The sequence below is a fragment of the Lissotriton helveticus genome, chromosome 1_1 (assembly GCF_964261635.1).
Source record: "Lissotriton helveticus chromosome 1_1, aLisHel1.1, whole genome shotgun sequence".
NCBI classification, from domain to species: domain Eukaryota; kingdom Metazoa; phylum Chordata; class Amphibia; order Caudata; family Salamandridae; genus Lissotriton; species Lissotriton helveticus.
The window spans coordinates 230,690,565-230,711,222 of NC_136057.1; the positions used below are offsets into that span (position 1 = coordinate 230,690,565).

The window sequence follows — 20,658 nt, forward strand, 5'->3', positions numbered from 1 at the left end:
AATCCCCCCTTCCACTTCCTTCGTCAGCGGGCCACACGTCTATTGATTGGGCCCAGGAGGCGACCTCCACAACCCCTGTCAGTCGAGTGCGTCCCCCGCGGCCCAAAATGGCGCCGACGTCTACCGCAGGGCCTGTCCTCCTCCGCGCTGCGGCCCCCAGCCTCCTCACCTCCGCGGACTGCTGATGTTACCCGCCGGCACTGCGAGTGACAGGCGCCAGCAGGGAGCCTCAGGGGGAGAGCGTCAGAGATGCTGCAAGTCGCCAGGAGAGGCAGAGCCCGCTCACACCTGGCAGGCCTGAGATCCCCGGCCTCAATTTTCACGCCTCCGCACGCGCATCAGCTCTCCTGCCGGGCTCCGACTGTCGGGCTGCCTCTGGTCTCGCGCCCCCACTCCAGGCTCCGATGGCGACCCTGGTCAATGCAAAAACAACAATTGATGGACGGAATGTTGCACAATGGCAAAACATTCACCCTCAGTCACAGATCTGGGTTTAATCCATGGTTATTATGCTCACCATACCACCCTAGTTCAGACATATGCAAATCAGTCTTGACCCTGTGCCTCATGGGAACAGTCCAGCCCGAACTGCCAAGCCATGTTTCCCTGGACCGGAATCAAGCATCCTAGGACCGGTTTCTGGCTATCAGCCATCATCAGCCAGGATAGCTTAATTCCAGTGGCATGGAGAGCACGGGACTCACATCTCAGCATACCCGTCCCACTCGAGGTGACAAATGCAAAAACAACAATTGATGGACGGAATGTTGCACAATGGCAAAACATTCACCCCCAGTCACAGATCTGGGTTTAATCCATTGGTATTTTGCTCACCACACCACCCCAGTTCAGACATGGCCATATGCAAATCAGTCTTGACCCTGTGCCTCATGGGAACAGTCCAGCCCGAACTGCCAAGCCATGTCTTCCCTGGACTGGAATCAAGCATCCTAGGACCGGTTTCTGGCTATCAGCCGTCATCAGCCAGGATAGCTTGATTCAAATGGCATGGAGAGCACAGGTCTTATGTCTGACCATACCTGTCCCACTTGGGGTGACAAATGCAAAAACAACAATTGATGGACAGAATGTTGCACAATGGCAAAACATTCCCCCCCAGTCACAGATCTGGGTTAAATCCATCGTTATTTTGCTCACCACACCACCCCAGTTCAGACATGGCCATGTGCAAATCAGTCTTGACCCTGTGCCTCATGGGAACAGTCTAGCCCGAACTGCCAAGCCATGTCTTCCCTGGTCCGGAATCAAGCATCCTCAGACCGGTTTCTGGCTATCAGCCGTCATCAGCCAGGATAGCTTGATTCCAGTGACATGGAGAGCACGGGAGTCACATCTGAGCATACCCGTCCCACTCGGGGTGACAAAGGCAAAAACAACAATTGCTGGACGGAATGTTGCACAATGGCAAAATATTCACCCCCAGTCACAGATCTGGGTTTACTCCATCGTTATTTTGCTCACCACACCACCCCAGTTCAGACATGGCCATAAGCAAATCAGCCTTGACCCTGTGCCTCATGGGGATCGCCTAGCCCGAACTGCCAAGCCATGTCTTTCCTGGACTGGAATCAAGCACCCTAGGACTGGTTTCTGGCTATCAGCCATCATCAGCCAGGATAGCTTGATTCCAGTGGCATGGAGAGCACGGGAATACTTTACATCAATTTACAAATATACATAAGCTGTTAGAAATACTTCTTGACATTGCATGACATCCCCACCCATCCCGCAGTTGAGATTGTAGTACCACCACTCACATTTATGCGCATCATCCTGCCCCCAAATGCAGTGGAATGAACATAACCTGGAGCGAGGGCCCTTCCCACTGGCACCATCTCAGTGGCGGTCCACCCCATTATCTCAAAAAGCATTTATAATGGGAACACCTGCCATAGTGACACTTAACCCTGTCTAAGCATCTCATACTGACCTTACAGTAAACACACTTAAATCACAGTGGCTGACAGTCGATTTGTTAAACTAACACAGTAGCGGGAATACATGTCTAGGTATCACGTAGAATGACAGGTAATTATCATATCTGATGTCAGTTATAATGCAAGTCAATCAAAGCCCCTATAAGGAATCACATTTAATATCACATGATTATGCAACTACAACCAGGCACCCTAGCAGGAACGCCTAGCCACAGATATCCAATTTACTTATCATTTCACATATTACAGGTGACTTCTAGTCCCCAAACAAAACAAAATTGTGTAAATGCACCCCTTGTGCAGTTACGCTTTCCCACCGCCAGGGGATGTCTTTACAAAGAAAATCCCTGTTCAGCCTTTCACACCTCTGTGCAGTCTTATATAACAGTACCAAGCTATAGAACTAAAGTTTCAGCATTAGGTTAGCTTCAAAGCATAACTGAACCTTTGAGGGGTTATATGCTTCAAGTCCCCAGTGACTTAGGATGGGGACTTTTACCTTTGTGCTAGGGGAGTCTGTGTTGCTCCTGCAGCTCCCCCTGCACCTTTGCTAAGAAATGGCAGCGGCCCCATCCTCCTGGGGCCACCACATGTCGAAACAAACAGGTTTGCCTGCAGGCTTTACTATGCCCTCCAAGGCATTATGGGACGCTTTCACTCACTTTGTACATATTATAGCAATGGCTCTCCTGCTGCTCCGGGTGAGCCACGCTGCCTCTGTTGGTGGCCTCACACCGCATCTCTGCTCCCTCAGGGGGCCCGGTCCCACTCAGGCACCCCACATCCAGGTGAGGTTGGAGACCAGCTTGGGGAACTCATCCGACTGGCCAGCACCCTTGCATGCTCCTTCAGGAGCAGGCTCTTCATTCTGGTCTGCCCGCTCCTGCAGGCAGACACAGATGATGCCGCTGGTTGGGCGGGGCCTCAGGGTAGTGCGGCAGCACTCCCCCTCCTTCTTGTGGTGGGAGAGTGCGGCGGCACTCCCCCCTCCTCTCCCAGGGAATTCTTCATGGGGAGCGCGACGGTGGTCCCCGGCTTATCACTTCATGGGAGTACAACGGTGCTCCCCGACTTCTGCGGGCCTGGAGTTGGGAGTCCCAGGCTCCTGGCAACACTTCACGGGGGCACGACGGTGCTCCCTGGCTTCCGTCTTCGTCGGGGTCCAGGTTAGGCTCCTGGCCCGTCCTTGGGCCTTTCACGGGGAGCACGACGGCGTTCCACAACTTTACCTAATGGGGGGCTAAGGTTGGAGAGCCTGGTCCCTGTGGCCACCTCCCCGAGGTGGCACAACGGCGCTCCCCTGCTTCTGCTTCTTCTGGGGGCAGCCCCGGGGACCTGACCCACCCCGGGGGCACATCCAACACTGGTGGCGGAACCCCACTTGCTTCATTGTTGGTCTGCTCAGAGGTCAAAGGTTGCCTAACTTCTGGGGGGGGCATATCTCTGCCCCTGTGCGACCAATTTTCACACTCTTGGTCTCTTCTTGCTCCTGGTGGCCAACACTAGCCACCTGAATTTGTGGTGCCCTCCTGGCCTCCAAGAGGGTGAACTCAGCAAGGAGCTATCTTCACTGGCTCCCTGCACCTTCTTTTCACCTAGCTCTCCTTCTGGGCCTCTCTTTTCCTTGCGCAGAGGCCCAGGCTTCTCATCACTGGCCCTGGACTCCCTAAAAGGTGCAGTCCAGAGTCCTAGGACAGTAAGTGGGTTCTTCCTTCAAATTGGCAATGGCAGCAGGTTCCAGCACCACGTTTCCTCAGCAAGACCACACCCCAGAGAGAGCTCCTCTTCCTGTGTCAGACCTTTTTAAGAGAACTTGCAGGGGCTAGCAGGAAGGCACTTCTGCCCTATCCTGCAGCGACACATCACCTATCTGCCCCTGCTCCCTCCTTCCTGCACAGGCCTCTGGGATACTTCAAGATGGTGTCGTCCAGGGGTCTCATGCCACATGGTCTCTAAAAAGGCCCCTTCCCCCTTGCTGCCATCATGACCCGGGGGGTGAAGGCCTGCAGCTTCACCCCCATCTCTCCCTCCTGGAGAGAAGAAATTCACCCTTGGGAAAGCTTGCAGTGAAGGGCTAGGCCTCTGATGCTACAGCTTGGGGTGAAGGTAATTAATCCAGCCTGGTTGGGTCACACCTGGCTAGACTCTGGTTATGAGCTGAGTCAGAGGAATATGTCATTTCTGGATGACCCATAAGCAGTACAGATATGACTTTAGACTCAGCAGAATACATAATTTTACACAACTTACAGAGTACTTTGGTGCATGTCTGTAATTTGTAGGGCCTATAGAACTGAAACTACCCCATGTGGTCTCTGTCTCCATAGGAGAGTAATGGAGTGTTCCTACAGTGAAACAGTAAAGCACACTGGCTTTCCCTTACATATGTCTCCCCACATTATAAAGCCTATTCCATGTCACCACCCACCTCTGCATAATCCCTGCCACACCATTCTACCTGTACCTGCTCCTGGGCTGCGCATGACAGGAATCTCCCCTGTGCAGCCCTTACATGGGTGCGCACGCGTGTGTACACATGTCCACATGTAACCAGTCTGGTACCCCTTACCATGACTGCAGAGCAGAGGCCTTATCTCACAAGGCAGACACCGGTGAAATCCGCATGCAGTTAATTTTATCATGATTTCACTGTGGGGGAGTCCAGCAAAAAATCCAGGCGGCTCAAATGGTCAGAACCCCCTTCTCACAGAGTCATATTAAAAAGGTGGCTACATGCAATGTGCTGCCGAGAGGGCCAGCTGTATATCCAGTACACGTGGTTGTCCCTGCTGTTATTTTGCTGATATCGCATGACTATACCCATTAATTACATCCTGCAAAGAAAGAGAGCATGACCCAAGTACAGCAGCACAGACAATGCGGGGTCCAGACAAAATGCAATGAAGAGGAGCGCCTGAATTAAATAGGGAAAAGCCCTGAGGGTCATTCATCTCTGCTCTGCACCCGGGTCACTTGCCTGCATCACATTAAAAGGGTAAACAAACGAGTGCAGGATGTGCACTTGTCGCATTGACAACAAAGCTCCTTGACAAAGTGTGATAAGTGTTTTTAATGCGGTGATACAGGGACGTGCCTTAAAATGCATTATGCTAACACAAGATGGGTAGTACTTTGCAGGGCTGTTGTCACCATATGTGTCAATAGACCCGATTGAGGCAGATTGCCTTTGCTTCCTTATGAGTCAATAGGGAAAATTCACACTCCCAACTTTTTTTTTTTAATTTCCCACTTGCCTGCTCTAAAATGTTGGCATGTATGGTAAAGCCCTGGACTGGAGTAATACAAAACGGATGGACCTCAGAAACATGTCAGGGATGATTTTCAGGCTGTCAGACCTTTTTGGTCTCATATATTGTCATATGCATTCGTTTTACTCTAGATGTGCGGCAGTTGACAGGTCTGCATTATAAGGCCTTTCTTTAGTACGTAATCTTGGAACTCAGCTCCTTCAACTCACCAACTACCTTTCAGTTTTACCTTTGAAACTTATCTTTTCCAGGAAAGGCAAGCCAGTGTTGCAAAGCTCTCAAGTAGAGTAGATTATCTAGACCAGGTTTTTCTGTGCATTCTAGGATTTGTAGTCCTCTTTGATCTCATTATAAACCCATGACTACAACAACTTCAAGGATGCAAAGATAAAACCTGGACTAGATTGACTACTCATGCACGCAACTGTGAAACTTACAGGCTCGAGTGCTGGCAAGAGCAGAAAGAACAATGACCGACACATCTATTCGGTGTAGCTCTGTGCAGTTTGGCATTTACAACACCCTTCTCTAAATTTTTTGCAGCAAGACGTGTTGTATTCAACAAAATGGTTTATTCTCGCCTTATACTTACCATTGGTTCACTCCTGCGTCACTCTTCCTTGCTGCCTCTTAAGTCGTGCATGCAGAGGATACCTCGCTTTTGGTCAAAGCTAAGGTGCACCGGCCAAGCACAGTCTACATATGCTTACTTTCTTTATCTGTTGTTTTTCAGAACTTTTTTTTTTAATGTTGCTTTGAGCTCATTGTAGCTTCTGCCCTCTCACCACTCTCTGACAGAAATGCAGTGTTTGCAATGTAAATGCTATGCTGCTGGACACCGGATTCTTTTTACAACTTCGGTACATGCCCACCCAAAGGTATTCTGATTTATTTTCTGCCTCTCCCTTTCTGTGGCAGAGAGCAACTAAGGTAAGACCCTTTTCTAAGTTTGCTGCGAGTGTTTCCGCTGCTCCCAGTCTGGGTTGACCCCTCTGTGTGGCTCCGCTCCCACCAAAAGCGCTAGAGGCAGCCCTGCTTACCATAGCGGAGTTTGACATTTTAAACTCAGTTCCATATTTATTCTATCAGTCTGGCAAAGTGGCGTCAACAGGTTGGCACACCTACCGTCTCCGCAACCCCTCCCACAACACTGCTTGCCCGCCCCACCTGTTATGTTCCTGGGTTTGGCCAATGTAGCAAAGCTGCTCCTTTCTTACATTGTCCTATCTTTTCACAATAACATTTCTGCAGTAAACTTAGCTTATATTTGCATGCACGACAATGCTCGATTTGGTACTCTGAAACTACTTTCTTTACACCTCTAGCTTTGCACAACATTATTATGATGCCTCGAACATCATGTACAAGGCCTCTTTACACACTATGTACAAATGTTGTTCTATCTTTATCCACGGGACGAAAGAGCTATCACCATATCCATAATATCGCTGATCTAAAAAGTACATTGCAAGGCTGCTTTGTATTATAAAGAATGAGCATCCCGATACATTAGCAGAGGTGGCAGTTCAGCTGACACAGAGGGTCCATGTATGCTGAGACTTCATCACACAGCGGTCTGATATCTCCTGGAGTGGGTGTCCAGATCGCAACCAAGACGGGCTTCTACATTCTCGCTCACCAGCTAATGGGGTTGGCTCCCCCCTAGAGAGGATTCTTGACTTCACACCTACACACACTCTAGGTACACTTAGAGTAGGATTTCCATAGTAGGAGTATGGTAAACATCCTTTACAACGGCTGCGTTACAACACATGTTATGACCCCGCATTTTTTCTCCACAAAAACTTTTACAACGCGTGGCTTTACACCGCAAACCATTACAACACATTCCCCATTACAACGCCCTGGTGGAGTTGGATAGTAAATTGCGTTGTGATGGACAATGTGTTGTAATGGATTGCATTGTAAAGCCCTGCGTTGTAAAACATTTTGCGAGGTAAAAAATGCGGGGAAATGGCACGCGTTGTAAACGTGTGCGGAGTAAAGTGTCATATTCTCGGAGTACACCAGATTACTGCCCTGTTTATATGTCTGCATATATACACTGTTTTAGCACCATGGTAGAACTGTATCTACTATTTACGCTTTTAGTGCTTGGAATCACTTTCATCTGCTTCTGTCTGCTGATTATCGCAGCACATGTATTCTATACAAGAATAACTTTGGTTCAATAAATATATTGAAAACGTCCCACTGTGTATTCTTTATATTTCTCTGAGCATAAGTAAGCATGAGTGACTGAGCGAAAGTTTCTGATCTGGTTCTACGATCCCTATGAAGTCAGGGTTGTCATGTTCAGTGGTTGCCAGAAACCATTCACTCCCTGATAAGCTTAAAGGGGTTACGGTGCCACTGTGAGCTAGCTGGTCTATAGGCTGCCATATCCCATGGGGGTTTCTGGAATCAGCCTAGGCACCAAGCTCCTAGTTTATGTTGCCCAGCAAACGTGCAGATCCAACGGATTATTAGGAACTACATGACACACCAACCTTCCCAGGCTTAAATCTCCCATACGGCACTGGTGTGCTGCTTCTAACCAACTCTGTTTTAAAGGCTGCATGTATTAACCCTTTAGTTTATCACACTCCAGGGCTAGCAGAGTTGTGTTTTTCTTTTTTTTAATTGAAAAATTACTTTTATTTGATTTCGTTTAAATCATAAAAGAGCGGCACGACCGCTAAAACACATACAATACGCAAGCAAATGTACTGATTTGTTAGTTGATTTAACTTTGATTGAAATTTATAATAAAAAACAAGTTAAAAACAGTGTGCAATTGATTCTTACAGTCATGTTAGTTGCTAGCTATGCTATTAAAAATTTTTACTTCTTGAGAGGTTATACTAGGGCTATGCACCGCCAAGCTAGGTACGTGGTCTCTCAGAGTAGCCCTAGGGCAATTAGCAAATATAGTGACCATGTTCATGAAAAAAGAAATATATAATTTTAAGAGACTGTCTTTGTATTTGTTTCCTTTATGAACTCTTTTAAGTTCAACCTAGTGATCTACGATAAGGTGCTGATACCGTTGATTATTTCCTGTTATTTCTCCTAGGTAAAGTGCATTGTGCTGTAAACAAGTAGACTGCAGGTGTTCAATTGCGCTTTATCACCTTGCATGTTCAACCGGTGTTTTTTTGTTTTATTTCACGAAAACTCTGTGGCAACAAGAGTGGGAATGGGGAAGAAAAACAATTTTCTACAGAAATATTTTATATATGCCTTTTGTTTCTCCCTCACATTGGTATGTGTGCCTGCAACACCGAGGTTTACCAGCATTCGCTGAGATTTGGAAAGAAACACACTTTGCCCTAAAATGCTTATTGACAAACATAGTAGCTCTGCGCTGCATGTGAGACTTGCATTTGGAATGACAGTATATTGAATGCCGTCCCTGGCTGCTATCTCAGCAACACTTGTCTTTCAGTGTGGCGCCTTGAAAGCTGTTGTAATGTAATGTGTTGTTACACCATGCTAATAGCCATTAGACATTGACTGTTTCAAATCACCAGCCTGCAGCTCCAGAGGCTCTTTTCAGTAAGCACTTGATTTTCTGTATTCAGCTACACTAATGTGTCTGCTTGTTACATACAACCGTGCGGCAGCTACATGTTTATTCTGTTTACAATAATAAGGGCGTCAAACATTTTTTGAGATTTCAGCCAGGAATTCTTACAATCGGACCTCTATTTTGTTTCATTTTAGGCAGCCATTTGATTTGTCGGTTGTGGACTAAATAGTGGTGCAAGTATTCCACTGAATCTATGTTGATAATGAATATTTTTGCAGTTTCTGATTGGCACGATAACTTTATGTAATCATTTCAAATGTGTGAATTATGTACTGCTTATCACTAACATGAACATACATGAAGTATAATATATCCCAAAACAATCCTGTTCTTTCCACGTGTTATTTGAGTGAGTGAAAAATGTTTTCCAGACAGTTTGTGTTGGGTTTGCCTATACTTTGGCACAAAGGCCAAATAATTGTGTCAGGGTTCTATCACGTACTCATTTCTGAAAAGATAGTAAGAAGAAACCTCAGAATATATTTTACCCATAGATTCTGCTTCTAAAAGAATATCTAACTGGCTAACTGCAGCTATCACACATTTTTCAATTCAGTTTGTTTCCATATGGTACCACCGAAGGTTGTGCTTTTGTCAGTTGTTAATGTGTTTTTTGTGAACCTGCACTGTACACCCCTTCTGTGTAAATCAGGCATACTTGCAAAGTGTGGAGCACATTGTCTTTTAAAAAATAAATCCACTGCGGATCTGAATTAGAAAAAAGATGTATTGTTTCACTGATTTTCCATGATTGTTCATTGTGTCGAATTGATGTTACTTTTAAGGAGTAATTCTGTTTTGGTATTAAGTTGTGTTTATGTATGAGGACACAAATTGAGTAAACTTACTAGAGGAGTATCTTATCCCTGGAGAAGAGTGGAAGTCCTAATGTACATCTTGACATTGTGTTCCACGAGCCAAAGCGTATGTGCGTGATGCATGATAAAATGTCCTGTTGCAAGAGGTCTGTCTTTAGGGTCTTTCTGAAGTGCAGGAGGTTAGGGCATCTGATGCTGAAGTATAGGGAGCGTAGGCAGAGAAGACCTATATTCTGCAATTTTTCTGTTTTGCAATTTATGGTTTCCAGTCTGTATCATGCCTAGTCTTTTTTCTTTTTTACCCAAAGACACAGATCTAGAGCTTCGCTCCACACTATTCAACTCCACACATTTCCAATCCACACCACATAATTCGACACCAAAACACATAATTCAACTCAACAACACAATTACCCCACATACATTCACTCCACGGAATTCCACATTATGCCACAAAATTCAACAGTACACCACATAATTAAACTCCACTTCATATGACTCCACAACACCAAATAAATACCCTTCCACATAATTCCACTTCACATAATTCCAGTCACAGTGCACTCAATACCATTTAATTACTATCAACATAATGTCACTGCACACCATGCCACCTACTTGCACTACACAAATCCCTTCCATAACACACAGGGAGAGGATGTGTTCTTACGGCTAGACTGCTGACTTTGGAGCTGGGAAACCAAGGTTTGAGCCTGGGGGTCGACTCCACATTCTGTGATTCTGGGCTAATCTCTTAATCTCCCTGTGCCTACCAACCAAAAATGAATGTGTCCTTGTGTAATATAACTGGTGATCATGTAAAGCGCTCCAATACCTTTGGGTCGAGTTTATGCTATATAAATCTGCAAAAAAAAAACCGAACAATTCCTAGTGAACCCACATAATTCCACTGAACACCACATACAGACATGGTTAAAAAACATTGCCATTTACAAAGCTAATAGTTCTAACTTAAGCAAATGCGAGACCTGTTGCATTTCCAATGCTTGTTTTATTATTATATAGACATTATTGTTGTGTACTACTGTCACGTGTAAAGCATTTAAATGGTACACGAAAAAGGTATACATTTCAAACATTAAGCACACTAAAATCTTGTCAGCTATGAAATTAATCGCCATACAGTCTGCTTTTGGACTAAAATGGATCCTTAGCCTCCTTTTCTTCTGACAGTTCAGAATCTAGTCGTTTTATATTAATGGTACCGACGCTGTTCCACTTAGTGCTCTATTCACATCATACCGTCTTTAAAGTCAGTTCTAGGGCGTATTTCTGGAGCGGATTGGGCTCTTTTCTCGCGAACCTGGCAACCCCGCAACGTGCCGATAGGCTAGGCGACGTCAGCGCGCTGCGTGCGGCGTCACGCGCACCCTTCCTTGCCCTGGTGTTGCTGGAAACCGTTTGGGGCTGATGTCGGGGGGCTCGGGGGCGACGGAGGTGGTGCGGTCACAGCGAGGTGCACGGTCCGGCGAAGAACAGTGCGAAGCGGTATTGCTGGTGGAAGAGACGGGCGGGGGGCGCTGCAGGGTGTTGCGGAGGGGCAGGACTCCCCTGTCTCCCCCTGGGGGCTCTGTCTCTCGCCGCAGGAAGGCCGAGTGTCCCCGGAGGAGGCGACGGGGAGTCGGGCGGGTGGCCCTACTTCCTGACATGGAAGAGGAGGAGGAGGAGGAAGAAGATGCTGCATTGGTGGTGCGGGAAGAAGAAGAAGACGACGACGAAGAGGAGGAGGAGAGTCCAGTGATGCCACAGGATGCGCTGGACCAGCACCGCCAGAGGCTGATGTGAGTGATGTACATGAAGGGTGAGAACAGCAGGAGCACATGAGCGGGCTGCACACTCAGGGGAGACTCTTGAACGATGCACACGAGGGGTATTATCAACAGGAACTTGTGGGTGATGCACACGAGGATTGTGAAGCGCAGGAGCTCGTGTGTGTGTTTGCCGTATACCTGGATTGTGAACAGCTTGTGCGAGTGCTGCGCACTGGTGTTAAGCACGCTGTGTATACCAAGGATGTGAAAGGAGGGGCTCTCGTGAGAGTTGCACATTCTCATGCGAATGATGCATTACTGGGTACGACCAAGTGCTCATGTGAGCGATGCACACTAAAGATATGTGCAGCAGCGGCTGGTGTGCGAGATGAAACGTAGGATACCGAGCAGCAGGGTCTCCTGTTAGTATTACACACTACCAGAGTCTGCCGTCCCTAAGATAGCACCCTGGTCGTGGGCGAATAAAAACTGGCGCCCTTGCTGATGGGAGTGAATTAAAAGATGCAGCAGGGGGTTCTTTGTGTTTTCACTGGTCTGTAACTGGATAAGCAGGGACTGGTCCCTGAACACAAACATCCCCAGATTTCCCCAGCTCACCTAAATCACCAATAGTTTTCATGCCTTACACAGATGATGGTCACAGATGATGATTTTGTTGATGTGGGCCTGGGGGTGGGGAGGATAAGAAAGGGGGGCTAAAAGGATATTAAAAGCATGCCACGCTGTATGATAATGAAGGGCCAAAGCCACTTGCTGAGGGCTGTGCGTTGTCAGTGGGTGTGGGGGCGGGAGGTACAGAGTGCTGCCGGGCACCAGGAGTCGTCTCAAGTGGAAGGAGTGTAGTCCAGTAGGAGGACTTTGGTTTTGTCGGAGTTGAGTATTAGGCAGCTTTCCTTCATTCAGGCGGCTACTACCTTCATCCTGTCGTGGATGTAGGTTTGTTGTTGAGGGAGAGGATCAGCTGTGTCATCAGCGAAGGAGACTGTTGAGTTTGTTGTGTTGAGTTTGTGGTTTCTGACGATGGCTGCGAGTGGGGCCATGTAGATGTTGAAGATGGCGGGGCTCAGACAGGAGTCCTGGGGGACTCAGCAGTTGATATCTGTAGTCTTTGAGTAAAATGGTGGGAGTGTGACTCTGTTCAGTCAGTGAGGAAGGAGTGTCTCCACTCTAGTGCTTTGCCGCAGATGCCGGCATCTTGGAGTCTTGTGCAGACGTTGTGGTGGGAGACTGTGTCGAATGTGGCAGAGCGGTCCAGGAGGATGAGGGCTGACGTTTCGCCTCAGTCGAGGAGAGTAAGGATGTTGCCATTTGCGGCGAGGAGTGCAGTCTTGGTGCTGTGGCTTCGGTGAGACTGTAGTTTTTCAGAGGTACAGAGATCTCTGCATCGAACGAAGCTTACATTCAGTCTGACTCTGTGAAACTGCTGGTTGGACTCCTTTTCCAAACAACCATAGGGTTGCACTTCTAAATCCCGCAGGACCTCACGGGAAGAATTTCCAGGGAAGGAACTTGGAGACTCTGAGTGTCAAACTGAGGCCAACAGGAAAGTCCAGTCCAGATACAGTTGCCACTCTTGCAGCGTGTTGTGACTATATAGCCACACAGGAGGTGTGGCCAACTAACATTTTGAGTCAACTTGCATATCCTGCTTCCAAGAGGGACCTGGTCCAGTCCTTCAGGGTCCTGTCAGGCCACAGACAGAAAGTCCTGCCCTTTTCTGGTCTTCCCCATGTCTAGAAAGCATTCTGAGGAGGTGAGCCTTGGGGCTCCATATTTATGGTTTGTACTACCTAGTGGGTGGGGTATCCCTTGGGCACTCCCTAACAAATGTGGTAAAAGTTCCCAGGTCCTGACCTACCTACTTTCTTCAGTAGTTCATGTTTGCCCAGAGGCCCAAAATGCGATGTGTCAGGCCAATTCCCAGATGGTCAAAGTATTCAGCCACTCTTTACGTGGGCTACTTTGGATGTGCAGGAAAGTATGCTATAGAAATTAAGTGTCCTTTCACATCTCTCTGAAATCCAGTTTGAAGCAGGCTCTCCACACCCAACAAGAAACAAGACAGATGTTTGGTTGTTGAAGGACTCCGTTTTCCCTTACAGGTAATACACAAGAATTGCATTTGTCACTTTCAAGGTATCAATCTTTTACATGGAATCTAGACGGGTCTTTTGGGTAGATATGAACACTGTTGTGTCAACAGGAGGGACAGCCGAGCTCAGAGGAGTCTTTCCTGCCTATTCAGATTGACCTGTCAGAGTGGTCTATTGTGAGGTACCTGGAAGGAATTTCACTCTTCACTAAGTGACAGCTAGGGGCTGGTCAGTTATCGGAGAGCTAATGCAAATTAACCTTCATGAGCTTCAAGCAGGGTAAAGGTAACATTTTTTTAAAGTTACTTTTCCGTAATACTTATTAAAAAATCCAACTTCACAATTGAATTGTATTTTCAATAGCTATTAAAAATTGTGGTTTAATTATTGTTCTAGCTGGTCCTCAATCAGAGATAGCAATGTTATTATTTTAGTCTGTACTGTTTTTCTGTATAGGATAGTACAGCCTTACCCATTGAAAATACCATTTGAGGCATTGTTACTGTAGGGACATGGTGACATTAATTTTCTACATTGCCCACTATAAAATAGCATACACCCTACCTTATGTGCTACAAGGCCTACTTTGTTTGTCAAAAAGGATTATTTGGGCAGGTTGCATGTTTCGCTCTGCATGTTTTTCACTGCAAGTTGTGCTACACATGGTAGGCCTAAAGCCGCGTTTTCCAGATGCAAAATAGGTGCTGAAGTCTACAGGTGATATTTACCTTCTAGGCCCGCGTGCATTTTCTACTCCATGAGCTAGGTACTAATACGCAAGATAAATGTGTTAATTGTGAATGAATTGGTGTAACAATGTTCAAAGGGAAGCACAGACACTGTTATGCCTTGCTAGCGGGGTACAGGGGTGTGGAATTTATTAAAATATCTACTTGTCCATGGGACAGGTTGCTTCATAAATCTACTTGTCCTGTAACAAAATCCACTTGTCCCTTGGGTGCCATGTAGTGCGGTGACAAATTATGGCAGCAATCTCATTATATAAGAGCTGTTATATAGCCTCTCTGATTATGCTAGGGCTTATACCATAGAAGTGTTTGAATTCTAGCAATCCCTTTATGTTGCCACGTTTCGGCAGATCTACATACTGGGACTGAAGGTTGTGGTAAGCAATAGTTCCAGGGTTGGAATGCCCTTTTGAGTCTGTGCAAATCTACTAACTTGCATATTTAAGGGTTTTCAACAACTATTCTCTAATCTTTTCCCATACTGAGAAATGTCGGAAATGTACTCTTGATAATGGCATACGTACACCTTCTTCCAGAGTGGGGAAAAAAGTGGTTGGAGGGAAAATTAACTTGCAAACACTCAGGTTTTAGCATGAGCAAATCTACACATGCATATTTGCTCATGCTAAAATGCAGTTCACAAATATTTTCTAGAGTACAATTTTTTGCCCTACTTCTGTAAATTCACGAAACCCATATAGCTGCACCCTCCCTCACTGTGAGTGATCACATTCTGCTCTTTCACAAGGAGCATATCGACACACAAAGTAGCTGTGTTCAGTGCCAATAACTAATGTGGTAGTGTGTGCTTTATTGAAACAAAAAATTATTTTTGCTTTTGCAAATGTTTGTTATAATTGTGAGGGTCTGGCAGCTCTCGCACCAATAAGGTTTTCCAGAAACCATGCCAAAACAAGTCATGCATTGCCAAAAAAAAAAAAATGAACAACAATTTCAGACCAACTGGATTTGCCAAAGCTTGTTTATTTTTATGTTTACATTAATCTTATTGAAACTGGTTACACTGATTTTCAAATATGAATATTTTTGAGAAATACTAGTATGCATCTACACATTTTACTAAATGATGCTGCAATGAAATGGAACCTGAAATTTTACGGTAGTTTAGCAAAATGTTTTTATTTCCTCTACTTTCATTTTGTTTTAGCAAATAATCATTAATCTTGCTTTCAAGCTTCTGCTAATCAGAGAGCATTCTGGGACCATTATGCATATCCTCATATTGCTAAACTTTGAAACCGTGTGTACACATTTTTATACTGGAACCCCTGACAGTAGTGCAGTCAGAATTTACATTTACTTCAAGCATTCACCCTAATAATAAAGGCTTTAATTAATGAACCATAAATACAAGTTTGAACGGCAATATCCTATGCACACAAATATTAACTTAACTGCAGACAGTGCCCTTCCCTGACCCTTAATGTGCCACTGCAAACTGGCAGCCAAAGGGTTTGTGCTGCAGGGGGTTGGGCCTAATTATCCCAAGGACAAAAGACACATTAAAACTTGTTGCCCTTGACCCAAACAATATGTCCTGGGCGTCGGGCTATAGGAATTCCACATCCCTATGGGTAAGGTGCACTGAGGCCTAAAGCCATCAAAACTGGGGCCATAAAAGATGAAAAATATGGGTTATACTTGCAGAAGAGGCAGATTTCCTATACTTGTCTTGTAAGAAAATTGCGTAACGCTGTACAGCATAGCCCAGATAGGACAGCTAGTTGAGCATAGAACAAGTAGCAGTTTTCCTTATTTTAATCTCATTTTATCTCTAAAGAAGCCTGCGTGTAATTGAAAAAAGAATGGCATTCATTTTCTGCCCATCCCCAATCTGTTACTGTTTACCCCATCAAATTGAATGCTAAAAAGTTGTCTATCATGTATAAACATTAATAGCTTGGCATTTGTCCTTGTACAGTGGTCCCATATAGATGGAGTGGCTACGTCCTTTCTATATTTGCTTATCATTTTTAGGTATTGTCTAAAAAGTTGTTTTTTGGTCAGTTATCTAAGACCTATTGTGTACAATATCAATTCTTGAGAGTGGGCTTTTTTAAGTCCATTGCTTTTCAATGGTTGGCTTTTCTGTCAGTCTCATTTATTCACTTCTTCAATGGCTTTCCTTCCTCTTCTTATTCTTGTCTGTTACCTAAAGCATAGCTGCCATTGATCCGTGGATCGCATCTGGAACTATTTGTTTCTAGTTTTTTGAGCATTCCGTAGGAGTACATGTGTTTTTGAGCTCTCCCATGTGCTACTTCCTCCCCAAACATACCTGCCTGCTGTGTTCTCAATGTTTCTCTCTGCCCCTCCCATCTTATCTCTAAAAGCACAGAAACAAGCATATTTCCTACAGGTTTTAACTAAAGAGCAGACTTGAGTTGATTCTGTTTAATCTCATGTGTTCCACATGCAGCATGGAAGCCTAGACTTTGGCACACACTGGATACCGCACTTTGCTCGGGTGTGAGGCATATGGTGTACTTGGCATTACTAGAAAGGAGCAGTCTCTTCAGGAGTCCCATCAATCAATCAATATGGGGTTTGTAAAGTACGCTACTCACCCGTGAGGGTCTCAAGGCGCTAGTGGGGGAGGGGGGCAACTCTGGATCAGTCGAAGATCCAGGTCTTGAGGTCCTTCCTGAACGTGTGCAGGGTCGGGCGCGTCTGAAGTTCACAGGGACCTAGTTCCAGGTCTTGGCTGCGAAGTAGGAGAAGGCTCTCCCGCTTGTTCTGTTTCTTAGGATGCGGGGACCTCTGCCAGGGCGAGGTCGGCGGAGCGGAGGTTCCTCTTGGGTACGTGGAAGGATACTCTATTGTTGAGGCATTTGGGTCCGATGCATGAATCTGCGCACTGGACTGCTGCTTAGTACCAAATGGCTGGGTCCTAAGGAAATTTAATTAGGTCTTGGGTACCATTTTTCTTTGAATTCTTAAACTTCTTGAGTTTTTTTTTTTTTTTACAATAGGTCTGCCCTAAATACTATTATTAACTTAACAAGAACTTATGAGTGAAGCCCGCCCGTTGCTTACCAGTGTTGGCTTTATTATCACTCAAATTTGCTTATTTCTTATTTGATGGCTTGCTTAGTACTTATTGTGTTTGTACTGCCCCTGGAACATAGTCTCTTGTGTTTACCCATTTTAGACTGTTGGAGAACTACTTTTATCTTTTTGATTAAACACTCTTGAGTGTATGTGTTTTCCAGCTCCGTCCCATGTATGCTTCTCCCCGACGGGCTCCAGCTTAGCGTATTTCTTCTGGACTTTCAGCTTTCTAAATAAAATTACATTTCAACCAAATGCATTGGCTTATTTTAAATTCTGTTAGTTTCTTGCATGAAAAGCGCCTGGAAAAAAACATGCTTTTTATAAAGGTTAAAAATTCACGATACCTTACTATATGCATTTGCTTGGCGTCCAATATTTTCAAGTGTCTTTTTTTTCTTTTTAACTTTTTTTTAAAATAATGCTGTCCAAGTGAGTATTGGCAAAACCAATAGCTTGGCACTGACTTTGCCAGTATTTGCTGCTTCTTTTTTATTGTTGATCTAAATGTTTCTTTGCCAGTATTTGCTTCTTTTTTTTATTGTTGATCTAAATGTTTCTTTATTCTGACCTTCAAGTGGCGAAATGATGGGCTAGACCATCTACTGTTCCTCAGTTTTGGACATATTTTCAGTTTGGCAAGAAACAGTAGAATAGCACATTTAGCAAGTTAGTGCATACTTGGTAACCTGGATTAATACTATCCTTTTTTTCCCCTTCATTTTCAGGTATGTAGAAAAAGACGAGTCTCCCCAGAGAGGTAAGCCTGAAGGGCACTGCTTTTTTGCATTGTAGATTGTTCTGCTTCGTTGCTTGCATGTTGTGGGCTTCATTGTTTTCCGAATACTCTAAGTGTCGTTATTAAAACTGAGCAGTTTGAGGCTGTGCATAAATTCCTCTGTTAATGATTTTCTCTTTTAGCACCAAGTGTCTAGTTAAACATTCCCATTCCATACATTTCTGGATCACCCGACTTTATTCCAGTGCATAATACTTGTGTGGCAAGCAGTGTACGTTACCAGCAGAGCTACAAAGTAGATCTCAGAATGGTGTCGTCTCTTGTCAGGCATTAATTGGCTTTGCCATGCAAGAGCTACAGGCTGTGTCAATGTGTTTTAGCCATATTGTACAGCAGTGTGGCTGCTGTGCAACATGGCAAAAAAATAGGAAACTAGGCATTTTGACGTGACCAGCACTGCCCGGGTCAGTGTTTTGTTTCTTGCAGGCAGTGGGGCGTGGGCAAGCCAAAGTGAAAGGAAGGGATGGGGAGGCAAACAACAATGACAGGAATGTGAAGGGAGGGGAGACGAGTCACAAAGACAGGAGGGGTGCAAACAATCACAGGGGAGGGAGGCAGGCCAAAATGATGCGAGGGGGGCAAACCGCAATGAAGGGAGGCAAGCATTTGCAAGCAACAACACCAGAGGGTGGAAGCAATGATGACGAGGAAGCAACAACAGTGGGGGAAGCAGAAAAAAAGTATCTCAGTCTAGGCGTGCGCAGCGGAAGAACAGTAATAGAGCAATTGATCAGTATTTGGTCCATGCTTCAGTGGAAGAGACAAACGCAAAAAGAGAAAGTGAAATCGTCACTGACAAAGGAGAAGCAAGGAAATGAGGCTGACAGTGTAGCAAACAAATGGTAAGCAGTGGGTGGGCTTCAAACACCTTTTAGTTTATAAAAAATCTCACCACTGACAACACGTGCTGTTTCAGGTGAGATCTAAATAAGCAGATCCCCTAAATGCTGGATTATCTTCAAACAATGGTAAGAGAAGGCAGAGCTTGCAATTTGAGCTAAATTGTTGATCATTTACATACAGAAAGGTATGACCCTCTACTTATCCAAACTTCTTGTGTGACCTCACTGTATTAGAGAAGGAACTTTGTTTTGCCCATAGTAGATAATCTAAGTTGAACAGAGACGCTGTACGTGGGCATTGGTATGCTCCTCTTTACTGGTCACCTTTTCTTAAACTGCTTCACATTTCATTTTCTGCACATTGTTTGGTTCTCCCATACCCATATTTACTTTGGACATTACTATTGTCTGACCCCATTGTACACTCTACTCCATCTCACCTGTGCCTCTTATGTCAGACGCGGAGGTGCAGGTAATGTTAAATCTCCTAAACTGTCCCACACCGTTTGTGGATAGAGTGCCTGAGGATGAACACCAGATATCTCTTTTTATGTTCATTGGCTATTATCATCTTGTCCATAAATAAGGGGCATATTCAATGTCTCTTCGTTTATCATCCCATGAACCTCAGTATTAGCTGTGCATACAAGGCCAGGCGGCCTGCTATGCCTTAATTGAATGGTTTCATGTCTCAGACTGAGAGTGCTCTTCTCGCTCACTCCTGGCAGTTGGCACCAGGATCTCCTTCCAGTGAGAACTAGAATAACACCAAAGCTCACGCTGACTGATTTCAGTGGCTTGTAGCCTCTTTTTAAGCCACTGATTTAACTCAAAAGGAGCTATAACTCTACTAGTGTTTAACCAAACCTGTCTAATCATGAAGAGTGCAAACTGAACATACCTGGCATCGTCTTCTACCCGGTGTAAGTTAACTGATTTGCTGAAGAACTCTTAAAATTAACATAGTTTTAAGACTGCCGAACTTTCCTCCTACAATAGTACCAAATAGGAAAAATGTGTACATTTATAGTATTTTACAAGCCATCTTTTGAGAGATTTTCCAAGGTAAAGAAAAGCACACAAAAAAAAGATTGTGTCAAAGTCTGACTAGAAACCGTAACAATAATAATAGAGCTATCCGTGTTGGCGCAGAAAGTCTGCTGGCACTTAAGAGTTCTGAAAATGCATTCTTCCTCCAGCACCACATGCACATGATCATGAATAGATCTTTGCTCCATCCTTACTAGTATGAAAGTGAGTAAGTCTGTGGACCTCTCTTACTTTGGAACCCTATATGAACCCCAGCCAATTCTCTACAGGAGCCAGTGGATCATTCCAAGATGTTTGATTCTCTTTGCTGATGGAGGAAAAGTCCTTGTTGCATATTTTTCTTTATTTCAGCCCCTTCTTTTTAGGTCGCGCTTGAGCCAGCGCATGCGCAGCTCTGGCAAAACTTTCAGTAAACTGGCTTCAGAAAATGCTACCTTGTAGCCTAGAGCTTGCGGTTACTCACGTGGGCGCGCGGTTACGAGCAGAGGCGCCATCTGGCTTTCCTCTCTAGTCAGCAGCGCATGTCTAGACCCGTGGCCGTGCTTGTTAAACTTTGGGCGCGCACACCACTCGCGTGCTTGCTGCCGTCTCCACCCCCGATTCCTTTGCTTGTCCGATCCCAG

General features: G+C 45.2%; 1 protein-coding gene across 2 annotated transcripts in view; it reads left to right on the forward strand.

Annotated features, from left to right (window-relative positions):
* The first annotated feature begins 10,997 nt into the window (after positions 1-10,997).
* Positions 10,998-20,658, forward strand: part of ZFP91 (ZFP91 zinc finger protein, atypical E3 ubiquitin ligase) — a 193,257-nt gene continuing 183,596 nt past the window's right edge. The window contains exons 1-2 of one of the 2 annotated variants that reach the window (XM_078665337.1): positions 10,998-11,439; positions 18,073-18,104. In XM_078665337.1, coding sequence (XP_078521463.1) covers positions 11,069-11,439; positions 18,073-18,104 — 403 coding nt within the window. In that variant the 5' untranslated portion in view covers positions 10,998-11,068. The remainder of the gene's footprint in view (positions 11,440-18,072; positions 18,105-20,658) is intronic. The other variant, XM_078665336.1, reaches the window with a different exon arrangement.